Genomic DNA, 25,391 nt, shown 5'->3' on the forward strand with positions numbered 1-25,391 from the left:
CATGTTCCTCAATTTTGTACAAGCAGCTGCTGCTCTCGTGATAGCTATAGAGTAAAACAATGACTTTAATCTCATACATTTAGCACTTTATCATCATAAATTCTTTTTTTTTTACATGGCCATAATCCTTTGTTGTATAATACAGTAAATACAATATGCTATAATATATAAACATATAGGGCTCTAATTTCATGGCGCAGCGCAGGGGGCGCAAGCCTGGCGCACCCTGCGCAGTGCTAATTCCGTGCGGCGCACCGCCGTGCGCTGCCAATTTGACAATTTGGTAGACCGCCAGGGGGAGTTGACAGCGCACCAGGGGGAGGTGTCAGCAGATTCATGTTGGCGCAGTGACAATTTCGTACCAAAAACAGTGCAGAAAGTGCGCTGAAAGCTCCAACCTGGTCTATTCTCAGCGCAAAGCGGAGCGCAACCTCCACAGCTGTAATTTGGTGACAGGCGCACATGTGCGCACGTGTCATCAAAGCCTCAGAGGTAGGTTTCCAGAGTGTCAGGCACATTTTAATGCAATAAACAATCACAGCAATCACTATTTAATGTAACCGTCTGAACCAGCATATACATTTATATCTATATTAACTGTCCCGTCACATCTGATGTCAGATTAAAGCCGTTTGTCATAATGGAAAGTTAACCTGACGGCAGCTGGAAGTTTGATGCACATCTTACAATGAAACAATAAACAGCCTTAACATCTGATACTGAGTATATATCTGGTTCTCTCATTTCATTTAATTCAAAGAAAAGAGGGAGAGAAAAGACGAAGAAAAAAGAGACGAAATAAATGTATGTCACTCAGGATTTACCTGTGATTTCCCATATTTCCCTGTTTTAGTCTTTATTTTTAACGTGATCTAAAAAGATGGAGTACATTATTGTAAGGAGGATGAGGTGGAGACACTGGGAGAGTATACAGTGTATCACCAAAGGCTCTGCTTGGCAATGACAAACCAGGAGTGCAGGTGGATCAAAAGTATTCTGAATGGATAAGCCAGCTGTGTAACTGTCTCTTCATTTTGTACTCCTATTAATGACTGACAAAACCACAGTTGTAGCAGATATTTCTCTTTTTGTAATGAAGCATGATTCACGATCAACAGCAATCATGGTTTAAAGCTTGAGGAAATGATGCCTGACAGCATGCCTCAAAAAAGAAAATAAAGAAAAAAATAAAAAATAAAAACACTTTTTTGCAATATTAAAAATGTGGTCTCCTCTTTCTTTCACCTTGGACACTTTTAATTTTGTCAAGGTACAAAGATAAAATGTATATATTTACATTGCTTCATAAAAACGTCCTCAGTGAGTGCTTCTTTTTATTTTCCTGTTGGGTGAAATATACAAATGTTTTCTTGTTATGCCACTTTTCATGTGTAGGGCTCAAACGTGAGAAAACAACAGCTCTGTGGCTCAAAGTGAAAGTTTTCTTCAAAAGAAAAAATGTTTTGCTAAGCACCGTAGGAAACTGTGTTTGATCTGAGGACATGCTTTCAGCCCCTGGGGTTAAAAATGACATCAGAATCCCCTGGACATCTTAATCACACAAACACCGCCCTCCTCCACCTCTTCTCTGCACCTGACAAAACACACGTCCTCTTCTCATTTAGCTCTTTGGAGGAGTTCTCGCAAACATCACTCTGCAATCTCAGCTATGCGGCCAGGATGAGCGTCCAGTAATGTAATTTGTGTTACAATAACAAAGAGAGGGATGTGATTAATCCATGGATTAGCTCCAGTCCCAATGAGAGTGGGAAATGGAGTTTGAGCGTGCTCGTGTCAGCTGACTCAAACAGGTGGTTCAGGTCTGCAGAAGGTTTCTTTTGGCAGTGAGGAAATGTCAGTTTGTGAATTCAATACAACACTCGGACAAAAGGGAAATGACCATGTCAGAATTTATCCCTGCAGCTCAAGCCAAACTAGTCTCAGGACTAAAGTATTTGATGTCGTCAAGTTTTGTAATCCTTACAAAGTAAAGTTCTGGCATCAATAAGAAATTTTACCGTTCTGTATCCTTTCACCTCTTAAGGCCCAAGCTTCTGTATGGTGTGCATATTTTACTAAACTTGGTCATTTTACAGAAAGTTTGATTATTTGTGTAATTAGTTCTCTATCAGTTGTTTGTTGTTAGTGTTGTACTTAAATGTGTTGTTTTTGTCACTAAAATGGGTGTTGTGTTGTGATTTCACCAAAAGATGATGTGGAAATTTTCCTAAAGTGTGGCTAATAGGTCAAAGTTTAAAAAAATGTAGTATCATTGGTCTGAGTGGAAATGTAATGTCCACATATGTGGACACGGGTCTTAAGAGGTTAAGTTGTGTTTTTAAAGATATCAAGATTAAATCTGTTTAAGTTTCAGTTTCTCCCCTTGATTCAGATGTATGCTCTGGCATTTTAGGTGTTACTCATTGAAATTCATCGACCTAGGTTTGATAAACTCGACAGGCTCATCTTAAGTTCATATGGCAAAAATAGAAATCCAAGGATCAGACTAAAACCATAGCAATTATCCAAACCAGAGGTGGCCAACCTGTGGCTAGCGAGCCACATGTGGCTTTTTGCCTTTTGGTGTGCGGATCTTTGATCCATTCATAAAAAAGTATTTATAAAGTTATGAGTAGCGGTGTGCTGATCAATCTAAAATATTGATATACTGATGCCAACGTTGGGATCAGTGTTGATCAATATTTGTGTGTACAGATTAATACTCAAGTTTCAGTTTCTTTTCTCTAATACAAATTTAAACACACAAACACAATAAATCTCTCTTTGAAAATCGGAAATGTATTGATTTTCATTTTATGTCATTTTGTTCATGTGTGAGAGGAAGTGTTTTTGTAAGACCCCGTGTGTGACGTGGCTCTTTGTAGTACAACGGTAGTTGTTGTGGCTCTTGGTCTCTGGCTGGTTGGCCACCCCTGATCCAAACTATATCAAGGCCTCAAACTCCCAAATTTGTGATTCTACTTTCAGGTTCCACGGCTGAAATTAAAAATATGGATTGAAGATCCTACATATGTTTGCTGCCTCAGTGAAGACAGTTTATGTGTTAGGCCCATAGACTGTGATGGACAGCATGGCTCCACTTTTTAGCATTGTACATTTTTGTAGTTGAGTAGGGACTCTGCGAGAATCTGCATGGAGCAGGGTGACAAAAAAAAATATTTTTTCTTTCCAGAGTCTTCATATGAATTGCCTCTCCTTACCGATGTATCTCACTTTGCCGAAAAAACTACACAACAACAGCAGCTGTAAATCAAACATAAAACCCTGTTTTTATGTCTTATAACTAATAAAAAAGAAACCTTTAAGAAAAAGAGGACTTGAACACAATGCAGTCCAATAATATCTTCATACCACCACAGCATACTGATGTGAGAAACATTTCTACCAGGTATATTCATTTTTGAAAGTCTGACCACAGCTCATCTAGAATGACAGGGGAGACAAGCCGAGTGAGATGACGTCCTCTTTTTTTTATTGTCTATGGTTAGGCCCCAAAGACCTAGCCTTTCATAGATGTCCCGTTGAACAAAACAAGAATGAGTGAATGGATTATAATTCTTATAAAAAGAAAAGAAAAGAAAAAAAAGCTTCATATAAATAAAGACTTTATTTGGATTACCAAAAGTAATTTCAGCACCAACAAATATTGGATTCAGAATCCCTCTTGGGTACCGGTATTAGAAAGTGGTCTCAATACAGACCAACAAAGAACTTAAAAACAGCTAAATGTTAAAGAAAAAAAGACTTACCCATCATGTTGAAAAGGCTGTGTGGTGCAAATTGTCTGGGCATTTTCTGCACTGCCTCCTTATAAATAGACAGAGCATCCTGTAGTAAAATAAGGGGAAGAAAAGTGATAGAGGAGTCAATTTTGGAGTCACATCAGCTCACCACAGAGCCTATAATTAATGAGAGACTCTTATTTAGTGCAAAAAAAGAATAACAAACTGTAGAGTATCATCTTCAGCTCTAACTGGCTGAGCTTTAAATAGTATCAAGGGTAACTGGTAACTCAGCAACTCCTGTAAAGTAAAGCTCTCTTACCTCCTGCTGACCCTGTTCATGGAGCAGCTTCCCCAGGTTGTATAGGCAGCTGGTGACAGAGCTCTTGTGGGCGTGAGGGTCCTTTAAGTTCTCGTCTGGGATGTCAGCGCAGGTCAGAAAAGTATCTTTAGCCTCCTCCAGGCTGCCCTGGTTCATCAGGATGATTCCTGTGTTCAAGTAGGCCGCTGTGAGGAGGACGAGAGGTAGAAATTAACCTGACACTCAAATAACAAAAAGCTCAAAAACACCCAAAATAATTTGTCTACATATACACAATAAACTTAAACTTAAGATGTGTGCATTGGAGAAGGCAGATTTAGGGCCTGATTTGTCTTTCTGAGTGATCAGGGGGCCAACTTGATTCAGGCTAGTTAAAGCCCAAATACAACCATGTGTTACATTTTGCGTTGTCCTTACATTTCAGGCTCCAACAGTCACCAAATAAAAATTAACATGTTCAATGTTTCCAAATCTAGGTCTGATTGCCTCCTGTGGAATACCCACAACAGCCAATGAGAGCAGCCGACTGGGAAGCGTCACCAACCAGATGTTGTGTTCCTCTACAGCTCAAGAACTAAAGAAAAAAAACTTTGCCCGGAGCCAAGTGGGAGAATAACCAAGAAGATAAGCTTGTTGCTAGAAATAAATTGATTGAAACGGCAAAAAAATGATTTTAACATCAAAAGAGATCAAAGTGAGAGAAATTAACACCAGAACTGATTCAAGAAATATAGATAAGGCTAAATGAGATTGGCTCTAATCTAATTTAATGGGAAATAAATAAGAATAGAATCAAACACAAAAAGGAAAAAGTTTGGTTTTTTTTAAATTCACTTACATGCCAGTGTTGGTCGGCTTCCAATGGCTAGTTTGTAATAATGCAGCGCTTCAGTGAAACGTTCATTCTCCTGCAGCAGCAGACCCCTAATAGAAAAAAGGAGACGTGTAAAACACCACAAGCCAAAAGAGAAGTTATCTTTATCACTCAAATCTGTTGAGGTAAACTAGACTCAGCCAAAACTATAGGACATCAGGTGAAGAGGGCAGTTTTGGAGAAAGATAATGATTGAAGTATAAAAAAATATTTGCAGCATTAGTGTCCCCAAACATATCCAAAAGGCCATCAGATACACATATACCACTAATCTGTTACTCTGCCATCGTCCTGACATCTGTAACAAGGTCAGCATGAGAGCCAGAGACACTGGTCTGCTGGGAGGTTTCGGCACTTATAAAAATACCCTTTAATAGATCTATTTTTATTTTTTTGTCCATCTTCCTTTTTGCTTCTCCCCCTTTACTTGTCTGTCTTTCATGCTTTGCTGTTGGAATCTCAAATGATGGATGTGAGGAATCAGATCTTGTTCTTGTCAAGACTCTACAAGCAGGAGATGTTAAACACTCACAGGTTATAGAGCATGTCAGCCATGTTCCCTCGGTGCTGCAGAGCATTTCTGTACGCTGCCTCAGCCTCTGCCATCTTCCCCTGGTTCTTCAGCACGTTCCCCAAGTTTCCCCAGGCTAAAACAGACATGTCAGTAAAAAGTCGGGAAGCAGTGCCGGCATTCGTTTAAAAAGAAAAATGTAAATTTATCAAACTTCACTTTGGTTATATTCAACCAATATTTGTAAAACTTTGCACATAATTATATTTCTTGTGATTAGTTATATCATGTTGAATTGCAATATTTCTGTATTTACTGTAACTTTTACAAAAAAAATAGTGTAAGACATGTGAAATTCTGTTTTTCTAACCAACTTGGCTGTTAGCAGAGATGTTGGCTTCTAAGATTTGGGGTTTAACCTTACTATAGCTTTAACTGGGTTGGGTTCAGGGAGTTTTAACCCTTTAGAGCCCATTGGAGAGCCAGCGCTTCCATTTAACAAGTGCTCTCTAAATTACCACGATTCTCAAATCATTTGGACTAACATGGAAATTAAAACAGTTTCTGAAAGAAGAAAAAACAATCTTTACAGGGATATCTGGGGTGTCAATTTAACGTGCAACAACGTTCCAATCATAGGCAATATTTAATGCAAGCTGATCTCATTATCGTAAACGTTAAATGGACCTTGGATTGTGCCTTTCTTGTCTTTCTGACCACTCAAAACACTTAACACTGTTATTTTCTTTCACTCATCCAGACTGCTATGCAAGCAGCAACCTCTGGTCTAAGAATATGAGACAATGCTGAAGTGCTAAGATCTGTTGTTTCTCCAGTGTCCACTTAAGGCTGGCTCCAGAAGTACTGAAGGTCACATACACACAAGCCAAAAAAGCAGTTTTCACAGCAGAAATTAACCTATTCAAAGCTTGGTTCAAAAATCATCTAATGTCTGAACCACTAATTTCACTATTGGCACACATTGTGCGAGAGGTGTCTTATTTTTTTCATTGGCAGCTTAGAGGATATTAAGATGGTGAGCTCGCCCAATCAGAGGCACAGCTCAGTTCACATGACTGACGAGTGCCCTATAGCTGTACTCAAAGCCCCTGTCACTTTCAGTATAGCCACGATAGCCGATTTGCCTCAAAAATCTAGGGGGGGGGACTACGTCCATTAATCATACAGGCTATGCTACTATGCTAGGGTACAGTATCAGTTAGCTAATGCTTACACACACACTCACTGCTGATCAACAGCAGGGGCAGTCTGAGGTTCAGTGTCTCTTCATGTGTCTGCAGAAGCTGGGATCGAAGCTTAATTATTCAGCCACTCCAAAGACGAATGACTGTAAAAACTTTAAAAAAAAATTGCTAGGCTAGTGACTCATACAGTTACTTTTAAATAACACTAAATATTAGGTTCTATTCACTTCTTAGCAAACATCAGCATAACCTATAATTCTATGCCTGTAATGTTACAACAGTTCACTTAAAGTAACACTTTGGTTTTTACCAACAAACCAGCAGTCAGAAACTAAAAAAGAAAGGTTAGCCTACTCTGATGCTAACAACACTGATAACCTATGTGAATGCCTGGGAACAAAACAAAAGATATAAACGAAAGAAAAATATATGTACCAATATATTTTTTGAAACGTATTGTAATATGTTATTGATGTCTTATGATATACATGGAATAATATATTGAGGGCACATATACAATATATAATATATATTAATGAAATATATTGCAATATATTGCAAAATAAACAAATGATTGCTGCTTTCCATATATTGCAATATACTGGACAATATAAATACTAATCCTCATATATGAGAATATATTACCTAATATATGACATGATATTTTCCAATATGCTGCAATATATTTTTCTTTTGTAAGGGCTAACACATGTCACATAAAAGTGTAGAACATAAAACTTGGATAAAGTTAGCTAGCTTATGCTATAACCAACATTTAGCTTTCTGATACTGGCTAACACCAGCCACCACACCATGCCATGTCAAGCTTTCCTAGAATTATGACTCTTTGTATCTGGTTTTGTTCCTCAACCGTTTGTAAAACAGAGCCTCTAATGTTCTCTGTGATCTTTCTCTTACCTTTAGCAGGATTCACATGAATTCCAGACTTGTAGAGATTTTCCTCATTGCTCCAGTCTCGGTTTCTTTGAACAGTTCTGAGTCCATTCAGCAGCACTAGTCCCACACAGAGACTTAACAGCAAGGCCCTGGAGCCTCTAGTCCTCAGTCTGATGTACAAGGCTCTGGCACCAGTAGCAACCAGTAAACAGAAGCCTATACTGGGAATGTAGAGTACCCTCTCTGCTATTACAAAACCTACATAAAAGAACAAGTTTGTGGCAGGGATAAAAGGCAATGAGATGATGGCTAACGAAAATAACACAAGGTTTTCTGTAGGAGGCAGAGGAGACTGGGCAGGGCAGTGGTGGAGTCCTGCTGACCCGTTCATGGTTGTCTTTGGCAGCCCCTGGTCTGTGTTATGGTTCGCGTCAGGGGCGTGATAACCATTCCCATTAGTGATAGATTTCCCATTAGTGACACAAGCCTTCTCACTGGTCTCCTTAGCTTTGAAAATAGAGCCACGGAGACCAAAAAAAGCCAGGAGGATGAATCCACCATAAAAGGCAACAGTGTGAAGGTTCCTCCAATCGGCCAGAGATCTCACCAGGGGCACTGCATCCATGGACCAGTCAAAGCTCAGCTTGCCCGGGCAGAGCAGGAGCCAGGCATTGGCAGCCGGAAGATGGAGGAAGGTTAAAGTCCGAGTGAGAAAATGAGGCGAGTCAGCAGCCGGGTTGTCAGAGTTGGAGAAGTTGGGGGGCTTGTTGCCCATCCAGTAGAGACGAGCCAAGAGCAGAATCACTCCCCAGGAAACAAGAATGCCAAGACTCAGCAGAACACTGACGTTCCTTTTCTGGAAGAGAGCAGAGAAAAAAAAACATGGTCACACAGAGCCAAAGCTGCAACATTTTGTTTGTGTTGAAAAGCACCTGAAACCTTGTAAGATCCAAATAAGAGTGGAAAATGATGTTAAAGTCAAGATAGTGTTTTGTTTCATTTTGAGTGGCTTAAAAGTAGAGCGTCCTGAGGTTTTACATTTTATTTTATTTTTTCGATTAAGTTCCTAAATTCCACACAAGTTTTAAAATAATATAAGGAAAAGACATAAAGTCAAAAACGTCATCCATCATTCTTCATTTATATGCAATCCACTTTCTCTTGCTGGGGTCAACTTTGAAGTAAATCTGAAGCATGAGAAGCTTTATTTTCTAAGTCCTCCCCTGTTGCCTGTCAGGATTGGAGCAAGTGTGACCGGTAATCAGCTTAAGCCTCATTGTGTTGATGTGTAGATGCTGTTCACAAGAGCATTAATTCTAATGCATGATCCCCATTAGGTCCACTGTCACGCAACACCTTTACATGAAATGTCACACGCCATCGGGTGCTTGGTGACCCTTTGACTTGACGTCCCTTTTCGTGAGCTTTAGCTTGTGTTTAACTATGAATGACTGCATTTACAAATAATCATATGAAGAGGGTGTTAAGTTGCTTTGTACGGTCCATGGAAATAATCGTTTAATCTTTAAACTTTTGACCTTTAATTGTTAGTTTGTTGAATAATTTTTAGATAATTGGAAGGAAAATTTGTTAGAAAGAAAATTTCTTTTTGTTTTCTCTCTCAGACTTTTTGCTGTATTTTATTTATAACATTTTTAATATATCAACTGGACAATACTAAGACAAACAAGAGTTCAGACATAATAATAAATAAAAGCACATGAAAGGAAAACATGAAAAAAAAATTGTTGAAAAATAATAAGATATAATAATAAGAAGAAGAAGAAAGAGAAGAAGAAGAAGAAGAAAATAAATGACACATAAATAAATAAATAAAGAAAGAAAGAAAGAAAGAAAGAAAGAAAGAAAGAAAGAAAGAAAGAAAATAAAAAATTACATAAAGAAATAAATAAATGGGAGGAAAGAACATACCAAACAAAACAAAAAAAACAACAACAACAAAAAAAACAGTATCATCCAGGAAAGCAAGGACTGGCATCCGGATAATAGAAAAAGACCCAACAGACTCAGACTGCAGTAACCTGAAAAGCCTAGGTTCCGGCTTTGAAGAGTCTTTTTTTGTAGGCCTCAGATATTTTTGACCAGTATTCAGATAGTGAAGGGCAGAGCTAAAAACGCATGTTTCCACACAATCTTGCATCTATCACATGACAGGGAGATGGAGGAAAAAAATACAACCTTGATTGAAAATAACACAAACCTTAAACCAAGTTGGTGTATGCCAACTGTGCACAGATAAAGAAGGTATCAAAGATCGACATTTACTCCCTGTGGCTCGGACACTTCAATACTCAGTTCTTCTGACTAAAGTATCCTTGAACTTGAGCTGAAGTACCACTGTCTTATACTGTATTCTTAAGAAAATATAAAAACAAGATGTCTGAAGTCAGAGAGGCTCAGTAAGATATAAAACCAGGCCTGTTCTCGCTGAAGAGCTCCCAAGTGTTACATTTTAGATCAGAAATAATGTCTTCACTTCAAGACAATTAACAAGATTAATTTAATTAATTACAGGATATGTAATTAAAAGATTTAATTAATCACATTTTAATCTCATATCTGCTTAAGGTCCCCAAATAAAGAATCTGAATTCTAGGACATTACAAAATTGTAGTGCATGACTAATCAAATAAATACACGAAGAAGACAAGATTTGTAAATTCACATTTTTTTCAACTGGCCAACCATTTTCTGCGTCTATAGAATTAGATTATGGCGGGGTCTGGCAGAGCTTTTCAATCAAAATCATGCTCGTAAACTACTGTGGGTGAGAGCGGTGTGCTCTTTGGATGAGAGCTCAGCCTGGATATGAGGAGAAGATGTGAGATGACAGAAGCAAATTGAGACGCTGCAAGTCAGAAAAGTTCAGGCAGCTCACGCCCCAACTGAGGATGTGTCACGGTAGTTCAGAGAGAAAGAGCGGCGCCATCATAAGAAAAGACGACGGAGATCATGGAGAGGATCAAAGGGTGTAGCGCCTCAGATGAACGCAAACAAAAAAAGTAGGCTTTGTCTGTTTTTTGGGTCAAAAGCAGGAAGAGAGACATAAAAGAGAGTCCACTCTTCTTAGGTGGTTTTTGTGTTTACATAGTCATAGAAAACAAGATTATTTGGGTCTTGAAAGATAGTTCACAATGCTCTGAGAATGGCTGCCAGCCAATGACTTAATTGCTTTATTTTTTTAAGACATTAATTTGCGGTGTGATTGATTAATGTATTTAACGCGTTTAAGTGACAGCCCTAATAAAAATTAGACTTTTAAAAATCCCAGTCCTCAAAGTGCCTTTAAGTTCTTAAAATACTTCAATAAAGATGTTAAAATAAAAAAAAAATCCCACTGAACAAAATACAATGACTAAACATCATGAGCCTCGTCAGCCTGTCTGACCTCTTCTGTTTTACTTTTTTGAACTTGTCTGAGGAGGTAAAAGACGTATTCTGTACTTGAAAAGTGTTTGTTTACATACTATAAATGCTTGTTTATGAGTGAATTGGACAAACAGTTTATGTGTGGTGATCTTGTGTTCACTTCTAAGTTTAATTTAAGCGATTATCACCATTAAAGCTGCTAAAGCTCAGTGTTAATCTGGTGTTTTGATTTTTTTGTATCACTTTATTGGGTTTACTCTACTGAAGCAATACTTTATAATCTCTATATAATCGCCTTTAAATGAATTACACAATAACTAAAAAAAAAGATTTTCTTGAAAAGCTTTACAGACGCCAACAGTCTTTCACTGGTCTTGTTTACGGTGCAATACCCCCTCTCATACAATGGATACAGTTGAGTAAGCTGATGAGAGTATTTTCAGGAACCATATGATGGAAAACACCAATTATCCATAGCAAACTCGTGTTAGGATTAGGCTAAGAGGTTTAGCATCAGCTTGCTTGACACAGGGTCAAGTTCAGCTGTTAATTTCTGCATATTTAAAGAGGCTGTGAGGAGTTTCTGAGAGATCTTGAGAGAGTCGTCTACATGTATACTCAATCATAATCCACAATTAAAAATAAGATTATCAGCAACAAATAGGTAATTTTTAAATGCTATTTTTTTGCTTTCTGATCGGGTCGGACAGGCAGTGTAGTGTAGTATGTATGACAACACTACACTGGCTGACAAAGTTTGTAGTGAGGAGAGAAACATCAACAAAGCTGGCTAGTAAACTATGGTACAAACCAACAATGTTTGCTTGTTGTCACTTTTCAAACAACAGCGCTACCATGTTGTATCTAGTAAAATCTGTCATGAATAAAGAAAAATAGTGTTAAAAAGATGATCCGATGTCTATTCCCTTTTTTAAACAACCACAACTTGATAAGAGTCACGTCATTATGATAATGTGTTGCTGCAATCCACTTCCAACAGATTGTCTTCACAGCCTCTTAAATGGAAAAGTGTGACTCTTGTAAAGGTCAGCTCGGGTAGAAACTGTAGGCAGAAATACAGGAGGTTACTTCAATAGTAAGACAGTAAAGAAGAGTAAGAAAAAGGGCTAATTCAAAGAATTTCTGAGCTCTCAAACAAACAGGAAGGAAAGGACATCAGCAAAAAAAAGGGGTATTGATTAGTTTGCTGGAAGCTTGTACACCCAGGATAAGATGGAGTTTACACAAAAGTGTGAGTGTATGTATCGATGGAAGGGCTTTTATTGGCTGTCAGGGAAGGCAACTGTCTGAGAAATCCAATTCTGCTCAGTATCAGGATGCACCAATTTTTGGCAATAGAGCCATTTACAGTATTAAGATGATTGAGCTTTGTTCTGTCTCTTGTAGCCTTGTCTGTTTTTAAAACATTCCTTAATTGACTTTCTGATCAATCACACCCACACAACTCAAAGTTCAAGCAAGGCAGAGCGCAGGCTGCTTTTTTAGCCACTTCAGTTTTCAAGCTAGCTTAAAATGAATGGATGTTTTTTAACACAAAAAAACAAAAACATGTAATTTACTTTCTAGTTATCTGTAAATTGGCAAACAACAACAAAAAAAAATGACATTGGTCAACCACGACTTGATACCCACACCAAGGAGCATTTTTATGTGATGTAAGCAAGAAAAACACCGTCAGAGTTTTGGACACACATCCAGCAGCACTCATATTGATCCAGTCTCAGATATGTGCTTAATCATGATAAGAGCTACAGTTAGCCATTGGCCCAGTTCTTTCTCCCAACTTTAATGTCTTCTGGATACTGCTGACTTGGCACAACTCACCAGAGTTATCAGACATCAGCAGCAGCCGATTTACTGAGATCGAGTGACTTAATTATCCAACATTTATCTCCATGAAAGACTTGCAGCCACAGGGTGAGGCAACATATGATATCCACCAAGATGCCAGATCACAGCATTGTGCCAGTGGAGTTAACTTGATATTTTAGAGGAGCTTCCTGTTGGAGTAATGTAGACGAAAAACCTATAAAAGCATATTTGCTTTGTTGGTGTAGCTAAAGTGGAACTTTTCAATTGCCTCCTGCTTAGAATCCAAAAAGTCAGAAGGATCCTGAGGCCCCACTTTCACAGTCCATATTCATAATGAAAATCAAAAGTTGCAAGAATTAACATTTTGCACTGGAACCTAAAACGGTTCTAAGAAGAGCTTCAAAACATAAAAAGAAGAAATCGGGGTGAGGCAAGAAAAAAGTAAGTAATTCATTAGAACGACAAATAAACTGAGATTTACTGTTCACCAACAGATCAACATTTTGATACTATAGTTACAAAAGAAATTAAAACAATAAAATAAAATAGAAAAATGTTTCAAAAAAGGACTCAGCGATGAGAACCTGTGGTAGCTCTGCAATTTTGCTGTCCACAAAGAGCAGCATAAAAACAAGACCAGCTGTTCCAAAGAGCAGCATAAAAACAAGACCAGCTGACCAGCTTTGATATTTTGCTCTATTTTACCTTAACCCCTGGTTGGAAAAAATATTGACTGGAAACAAGCTTCTCCTTTAGCTAATTATTGCTCCAGGAGCAGCCATTAATACATAACACAAGTACAAAAAATGTGAAAAAAAATATGGAAGACACAAAATTCAGTTCAAATAATTAACTGACCGCCTTAGTCCACATTTAATTGACAAGGAGGTGGCTGTTAGCCTGATGTTAGCAAAGGCTTGCTAGCACCAAGTGTGTACAAACAATCACTATACCGCTGGTAATTTTACAATTTTAAATGTATCCTCAAAATGTGTTACAATCAGGAATTTTCACTGAGATCCTTTTCAGTAGGACCTAAAAATGGGTTTATAAGTGGTTAGCAACTTAAGACAAGCAGGATGTTCATCAAGCACCTTTTAATTTCTTTCATTGTATGTCATGATGCCACAGATGGTGCTGCCAGATGAAGTGTTTTGTTATAATCCTTATGCTAATCTCAGGTGACATTTTTGCTAATTAAACTTAAGTTGGTTCTGCAGATGAGAAACAACCTCAGAATTCCACCTGTTGAAAACCCACGTCTGAAGTAGTCCTCAATGATTTTTCTTTCTTTTAGATCATCAGACACTTTTCAATGAGCTATGTCTACCCTGCTTCCCAGTTTACCCAAAGCAGCCAACAATTTTCCTGAACTCTGAAGCAACATTCATCAAACTGTTTGTCTCAGCCACTGGCGAATAGAGTGAAAAGAACAAAGACGTTCAGTTATAATAATCCTGGAATCATCGTTCTACTGCAAAGCTCACACCACACCTTCCTCTGTCTCCATCCATCACTTGCTAACTCGCCCCACATCCCAGCATGCTTCATTTGAAACCTTGTTTCAGTTTGATTACAGAGATAATAGGATGAGAAATGGAGCCCTGGCTGAAGCACACCTGCCTTCTGTGCAGCCCTGCAGCCAATCAGCCTTTTCATTCATTGTTTGTGGCTGCTCTCAGAGGCGCGAATCCTCGGGTGAATGCAGGGATTGTGTCCTGAAATCCTGCCGTGAACACAAATGAAAATTTTCAAACAGTTAAGTGATGTTATTTGACCGTTCAACACAAGTCACTCTCCTTAAAAACATAGTGTTTGATTATTTTTACTATTTTAAGATTACATCCCCCACCCCCCTCTGCGATCCTTGCAGTGGTTTGGTCCAATCTGTATCTCCTGGCCTGGCTGCTGCTGCTGCTGCACGCGCTCACACACTCAGAAACACACAAATAAACAGAGGGCTGGGGCTCGCAATTTATTCAGTTAATAAGTTATTTATCACTCCACTTGTTCAAAAAGCACACACCGAACATGAAAAGCAAAATTTCATTTCCTTTGTTCAAAGTCTCCCTGCATGTTTTAAATAAACACAGCACGCTTGTTAAGCTCACTAACAGGCTCTTACTTGTTAAGCTAAAGTGAAATTTGCACTGTATACAGCACAGCTGTTCATCTTGGTTTGTAATCAATCTGCAAATTGTCCAGAGTTTTTCTCTGCTGCAGACTGGAAACAGCCTCTCCTCTCTGCCTGAGGCAGCAGGCTGAAATCACCATTTTCACATTGATTTTCAAGTCACTGGATGCTGGATATTTAGTTCATTGTGTTGTGGATTGGTAGCTTCCACATTCATGCCAAAACATACAATTTTAGAAAATCTCAAGAAAAATTAAATCTAGGTTAATAATGCATATCATCTGTAGTTGGCTGTTGTTTTCTCCTAAATCTGTTTGTATATTTTTTGTTGCTGCATGTTGACAGTTTAATTAAAAAAAAAGTTTTCAAGAGAAGTTTGGTTATTCTCTTAAGTGTTTCTTGTAGTTTTTTGGACTTGTATTGAGCTTTCAGTTCCCGTAGAGTTGCTGTGGAGGTGATCAGACCAGTGTTTATGGTCAGCATAGAAATTCTGTTAAGTCATGTATAGTGTTTTATAGAGAGATCATCTATAGAGAGATCAAATGTGTAAGAAATTTAAGAAAGTATCAGACAACACAACAATTATCCAGAATTAGTCTCTGAAATTTTACCGTTTTTGTCCTCCCCACTCCACAAAAATAAAAATGGACTTTCACCCACAGCAAATTCAACTCTGGATTTTGTGGGCTTGTTTTTTGGGGATTGTTATGATCTAAAATTTAAAAAGACCTTAACATAGGTTGCTAATATACTAGGGAACTTTTCTGTAAGTGTCACTGTTAAGAGTAGAGTTAGACCGATATGTTTTATTCAGGCCTGATATGGGTACCAATCATTAGCAGTCAAGGGGTCAATAACTGACATTTGTAGCTGAAATGTATTTGCAGTAAAAGTGAAAATGTCTATGTCAAAATTTTGAATAGTACAAACTCCAACACTTAGCTTTGTTCTATTGTTTTTCTTAAACGGCTCAGCAGCATTTCTTATAAAGTTAAATATAAACTTTAAAAAGAAATAGCTCCCTACAGTAATCAAAGTTTTCCAAGAGTTCATTACAACTGAAATGTTGTTTTATCTTTCACTTATCTTTGCTTCAAGTTTAATAAGAGTGACTGCAGACAGAGCAGCTTCATTAGTGCCAAAATAACACAGTTTTTCAGTGATTTCTTATCTTCTAGGTCTGCTGTTGGATTAAAAAAAAAGGCTGATGCTGATTTATCTCAAAATGCCAAATATCTAAATATCTAATACTTATCCCGGGCAATAATTGGTCTATTCCTAGTTAAGAGTGTCATCCTCTGAAAGAAAACACTTGTTTCTATAAGTTCAAAACAAAATATGCATACATGAGATGGCTGTACTGTATACTGTATGAAGGATTTTAACAAAGCGATTTAGAGATTTAGTTTAAGAAGTTAGCAAAGAAGGGAAGTGGTAGATTGCATTCTGCTGTAATGCAATCCTGGAATCCATTAACATTCATATAATGGTGATTTTATCTAATGGCTGTCTCATGCTCCTGGGAAGTACTCACCACACTTCAAATTTTCCATATTTGCTGTGAATGCAGTAATGCATTCACAGCATATGTTCTTCTGTGTCAAAAAAATTTATTCTTCTTCTTCTTCTTCTTCTTCTTCTTCCGCCCGCTTTTTTGGACCGCTAAAACTTCTACAAACTTCAACCGATTTTCACCGTTCAAACTTCAAAATGTGTGTTTCAGTGGGGACAAGGGGGCTATGACTCTTCAGAAACTTTTCACAAATACTTTCCAAGTTATTCAACGATTTACGAAATTTCAGTCCCATAGAGATGAATGCGGAATTTTCAAAATTTCCTCTCTTCAGGACATTTTTTCAGCCTGCTTCAAACCCTCCTCATTTAGTCATACATTCAGCTACAAACTCCATTCAAACTTCAAAATATTCAGCTATCTTTTGGCTTCATTCAGTGGGTTTCAAATGTTTCCTAGCATTCATAGTTACTTCACAATGACCCTTCAAAGGTCATGATGCATTTCAGCTCTTCAAGCCATTTAACATTGGTGTGTATTGGACGGAATGTTTCAGCTCAGAGTGGGAGATTCAAACGACAGAGCAGGGAGAGGGGGAAACAAGACCTGGGAAACTTCTGGGTAAACTGCTCTCTTGGCCACATTTTTTGAGCTATCAACACAAATAAGCCCTCAACATGTAGGGAGGCTTGTCCTGCCTCTGACAAAGTGGTTTTTAAAGCAAAAGGATGGAGCACTTTTTCACAAAATGGCCAACTGTCGGGCAAAGTCAGCTCCAGCACCCATGTACTCCAATGTTAATTCCTGAGGGGTTTTCTCAGAGATCAGTCAAATTTCCCTCATCTATCTATCGCTGTCATGGGCGTATTTCTGCATCTTTAGACATGAAATTAACACAGACAGCTTCCTCAGGGTCTCAGGATTCCTACGGTGTGATCACTTTTCTTATCGGCCCTTTGGTTTAGTCACAGTTGCAGACAGTTTGACACCCTGATTTCAGTGGAAATGTGTTGGGAATCAACAGACTCCACCAGCTCTCTGATGGCAGTTGGTAAACAATGATCACCATGGCAACATCTGGCTTCAGATGAGCCTCAGCTAAAAGGCTTACATGATTAAAAACTTACACACAGGACACACAGAATTTCATTTTAACAGCGTTTCCGAGATGAGACTTGCATTTTCCCTCAGTCAGGTCATTATTTCCATAACTGTTCTTTAAAATTTAATTCATTGCTTCAAATTTTGAAAAGATGCAGCCATTTCAACTTTAAATTCATTTATCCATTTAACTGATTCATCCATTAATTTCCTTTCATCCAAGAGTTCATGGCAGGTTAATTTAGCATTCTGCATTAGCAGTTGAGTGCCAGCTTTTCATGAATTATTTCAACCATATTCAGACATAAATTCAGTCATTCACATTTAGCATTCTGCTTTTGCAGTTGAGCACAAGCTTTTCAAGACTTAATTCAAATGATTTCAGACATAACTTTAGCCATTCTTGTTCAGAATTTTGCTTTAGCAGTTCAGCGCAAGCATTTTAAGACTTCATTCAGCCATTTTCAGACAAACCTTCAGTCATTAATGTTCAGCATTCTGCATTAGCAGTTGAGCGCAAGCTTTTCAAGACTTTTTCAACCATTTTCATACATATCTTCAGTCATTCAGGTTCAGCTTTTGTTGCATTAGCAGTTCAGCGCAAGCTGCTTCAGCACTCTGCATTCACAGCGCAACTTCTTCAGAAATTGCTTTTCTAGTTAGGGGCTCGGGCTTCGAACGAGCCCCTCTCCTGCATAGCAAGCTATGCAGGAGAGGGGCTCGTGGCGAAGCCACGAGCCCCTAATGCTCTTCCGTTCGCCTCTTTTTTTTTTTTTTTCTTCTTCATCTTCCGGCCAAAACTTTGGCTCGCTACTCCTCTAAGGGCTTTGAGAAAACCCCCACAAATTATACATCAAAATGTGCGGCTCGGCCGGGAATGGTGGGCTATTATTTTTTTCAGCAATTCGCCAAATTTTGGCCCACTTATTGGCCAAAAACGGCGAAAAATCCCTCATAGAGAATGAATGGGGAACCTAGGAATCTCTCCCTCTCGCTGCCAAAAATTTCCACTTACTTTGAGATGCTAAGACTTTGGCATACTTCCACTTACAGGCACCATTTTTGCTTTAAAATGTGCACTGATCTTTCAGCTCTACGAGTATGACCTTCCTTTTCTGATATCTATTACAGTTTTTGAGATTTTACTGTTTAAGCAACATAAACTTTTTGGTTTTTGCCCTGAAACCTCAGCTCCTCCAGTGCGGAATGTCTGAAAGTAGAGTGAGAGAGGCGACTGATGACAGGTTGCAGCATTCTCCAATGAATTGTCATAACTTCCAAAATCTTCACAGCAGAGAAATAAAAACTACATTTTGACGTTCCCTGAACTCTCCTGCTACTTACAAACTGAGTATTTTACCCCCAAAATGTACTGTTTTGCCAAAAAACGCCTCAGTGTGAGTGAAACCGTCACATCCCTGTAATCTGAAGTAATGTTAAAATCTGACCTATATTTCCCATCAACTTCATTCCTAACTACATTTGCAAATCGCCCTCGTGCGGTCTATTTTAATCCTACAATCGTGGGAGGCACATCATGTTGTTCATCAGAGTCTCCAGATTCTCACAATGTTTTTGTTTTTCTTCTAGCCCTTAGGGTTTCAGCATAAATGCAGTTTGTTCGGACCTATGTCTAGCCCAAAAATCCAGCTTAAGATCAGTGGATACAAAGGAGTTCCAAAGTTCAACTGCCACTTCACACTCATTATGACATCATGATGATCACCATGGTAACCACACAGCTGTGGGTAATCACTGATTAGGTCTTTGAGGGACAGGGAAACACATGTGTTTCTTTATTATGCCTAAACAGCCAACCCAAACTTTCTTAGACACACATACACACGTACAGCCAACCCATACACACACACACACACACACACACACACACACACACACACACACACACACACACACACACACACAGTTTTTTTTTCTGGGATTGTAAAATATGTCAGGACGTAGAGTCAAGAAGTGATTAGACTCACAAAAGAAAAATGAAGTTATTAGTTTTGATACCTAGCGCCACTCAGATTCTCCCAGAATCCCTCACAGTCTGTACTGCGCAGACTCTGGCTGCACAACTGCTGCCAATGGCTGCGCCTTTGACGGAGGTATTTTGGCTTAAGAACTGTGCAATTGTAAATGGCGGAGCCACGCTATCCACTATACAGTCTTTGTTTGTGACGTATTGCTTTGAAACTAGAATAGTTTAGATATGAAAGTGTACACACACACACACACACACACACACACACACACACACACACACACACACACACACACACATGAACCCCCTTTCCTTTCAATACTCTCTTTCTCTCTCTCACCCTCGCGCTTTGTCTCCCTCTCGCTCGCTCTTTCTCTCCCTCTCTCTCCCTCTCTCCCTCACACACACACACACACACACACACACATACTCACACACACTCACACACACACACACACACACACACACACACACACACACACACACACACACACACACACACACACACACACACACACAAGTACTTTAACAAGTTCTCAAGAGCTTATTTGGGGTTAAGGCTTTGCAACCAGCCACTCTACCATGTCTCATGACATGTAGGTGTATATTTGTGACATAATTTTTTTGGGCTATAACAGTAAAGATATGAAAGTGTGCGCGCAAAGCGCGCTTCATTGTGCATGAGGTAATTTGATACCTGTTGAATCAGAAACAAGAAATGTTAAGAAGTGTTTCGCTATGTCAGTCCAAAACAAGATCTGGTGACATCTGTGTTTCTGAACATTTTCAAGATATGAAAGTACGCGCGCGAAGCGCGCTTCATTGTGCATGGGAAAATTTGACACCTTTTCAATCAGACGTCAGTCCAAAACAAGGTCTGGTCACATCGGTGTTTCTTAACAATTTAATGAATGCAAAAAGCCTGGCCGCTGCCCGAGCCCCTCTTACGATTTCCGCGGAAATTGTCTAGTTGCTGTGAATGCAGTAATGCATTCACAGTATATGTTCTTCTGTGACAAAAAAATTTATTCTTCTTCTTCTTCATTCTTCCGCCCGCTTTTTTGGACCGCTAAAACTCCGACAAACTTCAACCGATTTTCACCGTTCAAACTTCAAAACGTGTGTTTCAGTGGGGACAAGGGGGCTATGACTCTTCAGAAACTTTTCACAAATACTTTCCGAGATATTCAACGATTTACGAAAATCTCGGTCCCATAGAGATGAATGCGAAATTTTGAAAATTTCCTCCCTTCAGGACATTTTTTCAGCCTGCTTCAAACGCTCCTCATTCAGTCATACATTCAGCTACAAACTCCATTCAAACTTCAAAATATTAAGCTATCTTTTGGCTTCATTCAGTGGGTTTCAAATGTTTCCTAGCATTCATAGTTTCTTCACAATGACCCTTCAAAGGTCATGATGCATTTCAGCTCTTCGAGCCATTAAACATTGGTGTGTATTGGACGGAATGTTTTGGCTTAGAGTGGGAGATTCAAACGACAGAGCACGGAGAGGGGGAAACAAGACCTGAGAAACTTCTGGGTAAACTGCTCTTTCAGTCACAATTTTCACTCCACATAGGCATATTATATGTCAAAATGGAGGAGGGCTTGTCCTGCTTCTGACAAAGTGGTTTTTAAAGCAAAAGGATGGAGCACTTTTTCACAAAATGGCCAACTGTCATGAGAAGTTCAAAAAAATCCCCATATCCCTCCATGTTAATTCCTGAGGGGTTTTCTCAGAGATCAGTAAAATTTCCCTCATCTATCTATCGCTCTCGTGGGTTCGTTTCTTGACCTTCATGCATGAAATTTAGACGGACAGCTTCCTCTGGGTCTCAGGATTCCTACGGTGTGTTCATTTTTATTCTAGCCCTCACGGTTTTGGCAAGGTGACAGGAGATTCGGACTCTTGCTTTGCCACAAAATCTTCAGAAGATTACAGTAACAAGGGCAAAGTTGTGCACCTGCACCTGCTGCCCTTGACGAGCTGGTCACCGTGGAAACCTTTGATCTCATGCAGCTGTTTATAGTAACTCATCAAAACATCCAGGAACAATGACAAGCATGTGCCTGTTAATTTATCAGTGATAACCAATGTAAAATCTGGCTTCAGATAAGCCACAGCAGACAGGTTTACATGATTGAACACACACACACACACACACACACACACACACACACACACACACACAGGGCAGAAAGTATCACACTTTAACAGCATTTGACTTCCATTTCCCTGAGTCAGCTCCTTATTTTCCTAGATTTTTTCCTTTAAATTTAAATTCCTTCCCTTAATTCCTGAATTGATTCAGCCATTCAAACTTTTAAATCCAATTTTGGATCACACTGATTCATGCTTCATGATCATTCTTTTTGTCAGAATTGCAAGCACCTTTACACCCTGATTTCAAAAGGGGTGTTGGGAATCAACCGACTCCACCAGCTCTCTGATGGCAGTTGGTAAACAATGATCACCATGGCAACATCTGGCTTCAGATGGGCCTGAGCCTACAGGCTTACATGGTTAAAAAACTAACACATAGGACACACAGGATTACATTTTAACAGGGTTTAAGATAGCAGACTTACATTTTCCCTCAGTCAGGTCATTATTTCCATAAATGTTCTTTAAAATTTAATTCATTCCTTTAATTTTTGAATACACGCAACCATTTCAACTTTAAATTCCTTCATCCATTCCATTTATTCGACCATTTATTTCCTTTCATCCAACAGTTCATGGCAGGCTAATTCAGCATTCTGCATTAGCAGTTGAGCACAAGCTTTTCAAGACTTCATTCAACCATTTTAAGACGAATCTTCAGTCATTCATGTTCAGGGTTCTGCATTAGCATTTCAGTGAAAGCCTTGCATGACTTCATTTAACCATTTTCAGACACATCTTCAGTCATTCATGTTCAGCTTCTGCTTTAGCATTTCAGCATGAGTTATTTAAGACTTCATTTAGCAATTTTCAGACATATCTTCAGTCATCCATGTTCAGCATTCTGCATTAGCAGTTCAGCGCAAGCTGCTTCAGCATTCTGCATTCACAGCGCAATTTCTTCAGAAATTGCTTTTCTAGTTCTTCTTCTTCTTCTTCTTCTTCTTCCGCCCGCTTTTTTGGACCACTAAAACTTCTACAAACTTCAACCGATTTTCACCGTTCAAACTTCAAAACGTGTGTTTCAGTGGGGACAAGGGGGCTATGACTCTTCAGAAACTTTTCACAAATACTTTCCGAGATATTCAACAATTTAAGAAATTTCGGTCCCATAGAGATGAATGCGGAATTTTCAAAATTTTCTCCCTTCAGGACATTTTTTCAGCCTGCTTCAAACCCTTCTCATTCAGTCATAAATTCAGCTACAAACTCCATTCAAACTTCAAAATATTCAGCTATCTTTTGGCTTCATTCAGTGGGTTTCAAATGTTTCCTAGCATTCATAGTTTCTTCACAATGACCCTTCAAAGGTCATGATGCATTTCAGCTCTTTGAGCCGTTTAACATTGGTGTGTATTGGACGGAATGTTTTGGCTCAGAGTGGGAGATTCAAACGACAGAGCAGGGAGAGGGGGAAACAAGACCTGAGAAACTTCTGGGTAAACTGCTCTCTTGGCCACATTTTTTGAGCTATCAACGCAAATAAGCCCTCAACATGTAAGTAGTCTTGTCCTGCCTCTGACAAAGTGGTTTTTAAAGCAAAAGGATGGAGCACTTTGTCACAAAATGGCCAACTGTCGGGCAAAGTCAGCTCCGGCACCCATGTACTCCAATGTTAATTCCTGAGGGGTTTTCTCAGAGATCAGTCAAATTTCCCTCATCTATCTATCGCTGTCATGGGCCTATTTCTGCATCTTTAGACATGAAATTTACACAGACAGCTTCCTCAGGGTCTCAGGATTCCTACGGTGTGATCATTTTTCTGATCGGCCCTTTGGTTTAGTCACAGTTGCAGACAGTTTGACACCCTGATTTCAGTGGAAATGTGTTGGGAATCAACAGACTCCACCAGCTCTCTGATGGCAGTTGGTAAACAATGATCACCGTGGCAACATCTGGCTTCAGATGTGCCTCTGCTAGAAGTCTTACATGATTAAAAACTCACACACAGGACAAGCAGGATTTCATTTTAACAGCGTTTCAGAGATGAGACTTGCATTTTCCCTCAGTCAGGTCATTATTTCCATAACTGTTCTTTAAAATTTAATTCATTGCTTCAAATTTTTAAAAGATGCAGCCATTTCAACTTTAAATTCATTTATCCATTTAACTGATTCATCCATTCATTTCCTTTCATCCAAGAGTTCATGGCAGGTTAATTTAGCATTCTGCATTAGCAGTTGAGTGCCAGCTTTTCATGAATTATTTCAACCATTTTCAGACATAAATTCAGTCATTCATGTTCAGCATTCTGCTTTTGCAGTTAAGCACAAGCTTTTCAAGACTTAATTCAAATGATTTCAGACATAACTTTAGCCATTCTTGTTCAGAATTTTGCTTTAGCTGTTCAGCGCAAGCATTTTAAGACTTCATTCAGCCATTTTCAGACAAACCTTCAGTCATTAATGTTCAGCATTCTGCATTAGCAGTTGAGCGCAAGCTATTCAAGACTTTTTCAACCATTTTCAGACATATCTTCAGTCATTCAGGTTCAGCTTTCGTTACATTAGCAGTTCAGCGCAAGCTGCTTCAGCATTCTGCATTCACAGCGCAATTTCTTCAGAAATTGCTTTTCTAGTTGCTGTGAATGCAGCAATGCATTCACAGTATATGTTCTTCTGTGACAAAAAAATTTATTGCTGTGAATGCAGCAATGCATTCACAGTATATGTTCTTCTGTGACAAAAAAATTTATTCTTCTTCTTCTTCTTCTTCTTCTTCTTCTTCTTCTTCATTCTTCCGCCCGCTTTTTTGGACCGCTAAAACTCAGGCAAACTTCAACCGATTTTCACCGTTCAAACTTCAAAACGTGTGTTTCAGTGGGGACAAGGGGGCTATGACTTTTCAGAAACTTTTCACGAATAATTTCCGAGATATACGACGATTTACGAAATTTTGGTCACATAGAGATGAATGGGGAATTTTCAAAATTTTCTCCCTTCAGGACATTTTCTCAGCCTGCTTCAAACCCTCCTCATTCAGTCATACATTCAGCTACAAACTCCATTCAAACTTCAAAATATTCAGCTATCTTTTGGCTTCATTCAGTGGGTTTCAAATGTTTCCTAGCATTCATAGTTTCTTCACAATGACCCTTCAAAGGTCATGATGCATTTCAGCTCTTCGAGCCGTTTAACATTGGTGTGTATTGGACGGAATGTTTTGGCTCAGAGTGGGAGATTCAAACGACAGAGCAGGGAGAGGGGGAAACAAGACCTGAGAAACTTCTGGGTAAACTGCTCTCTTGGCCATATTTTTTGAGCTATCAACACAAATAAGCCCTCAGCATGTAAGTAGTCTTGTCCTGCTTCTGACAAAGTGGTTTTTAAAGCAAAAGGATGGAGCACTTTTTCACAAAATGGCCAACTGTCATGAGAAGTTAAAAAAAATCCCCATATACCTCCATGTTAATTCCTGAGGGGTTTTCTCAGAGATCAGTAAATTTTCCCTCATCTATCTATCGCTCTCGTGGGTTTGTTTCTTGACCTCCATGCATGAAATTTAGATCAACAGCTTCCTCTGGGTCTCAGGATTCCTACGGTGTGTTCATTTTTATTCTAGCCCTCACGGTTTTGGCAAGGTGACAGGAGATTCGGACTCTTGCTTTGCCACAAAATCTTCATAAAATTACTGTAACAAGGGCAAAGTTGTGCACCTGCACCTGCTGCCCTTGACGAGCTGGTCACCGTGGAAACCTTTCATCTCATGCAGC

At 39.0% G+C, this 25,391-nt stretch overlaps 1 protein-coding gene across 1 annotated transcript in view; it reads right to left on the reverse strand.

The window, feature by feature from the left end:
- LOC141810857 (protein O-mannosyl-transferase TMTC2-like) overlaps window positions 1-25,391 on the reverse strand; it is a 77,387-nt gene that overhangs the window by 14,687 nt on the left and 37,309 nt on the right. Inside the window, exons 3-7 of the mRNA XM_074698694.1 lie at window positions 7,574-8,408; window positions 5,472-5,586; window positions 4,904-4,989; window positions 4,066-4,250; window positions 3,771-3,849 (exon numbers count right to left, since the gene is read on the reverse strand). Of these exons, the coding sequence (XP_074554795.1) occupies window positions 3,771-3,849; window positions 4,066-4,250; window positions 4,904-4,989; window positions 5,472-5,586; window positions 7,574-8,408 (1,300 nt within the window). The remainder of the gene's footprint in view (window positions 1-3,770; window positions 3,850-4,065; window positions 4,251-4,903; window positions 4,990-5,471; window positions 5,587-7,573; window positions 8,409-25,391) is intronic.

Source organism: Halichoeres trimaculatus, unplaced genomic scaffold (genome assembly GCF_033239565.1).
Source record: "Halichoeres trimaculatus isolate MK-OKI-2021-1 unplaced genomic scaffold, fHalTri1.1 fHalTri1_scaffold_21, whole genome shotgun sequence".
In the NCBI taxonomy this organism is placed as follows: Eukaryota; Metazoa; Chordata; class Actinopteri; order Labriformes; family Labridae; genus Halichoeres; species Halichoeres trimaculatus.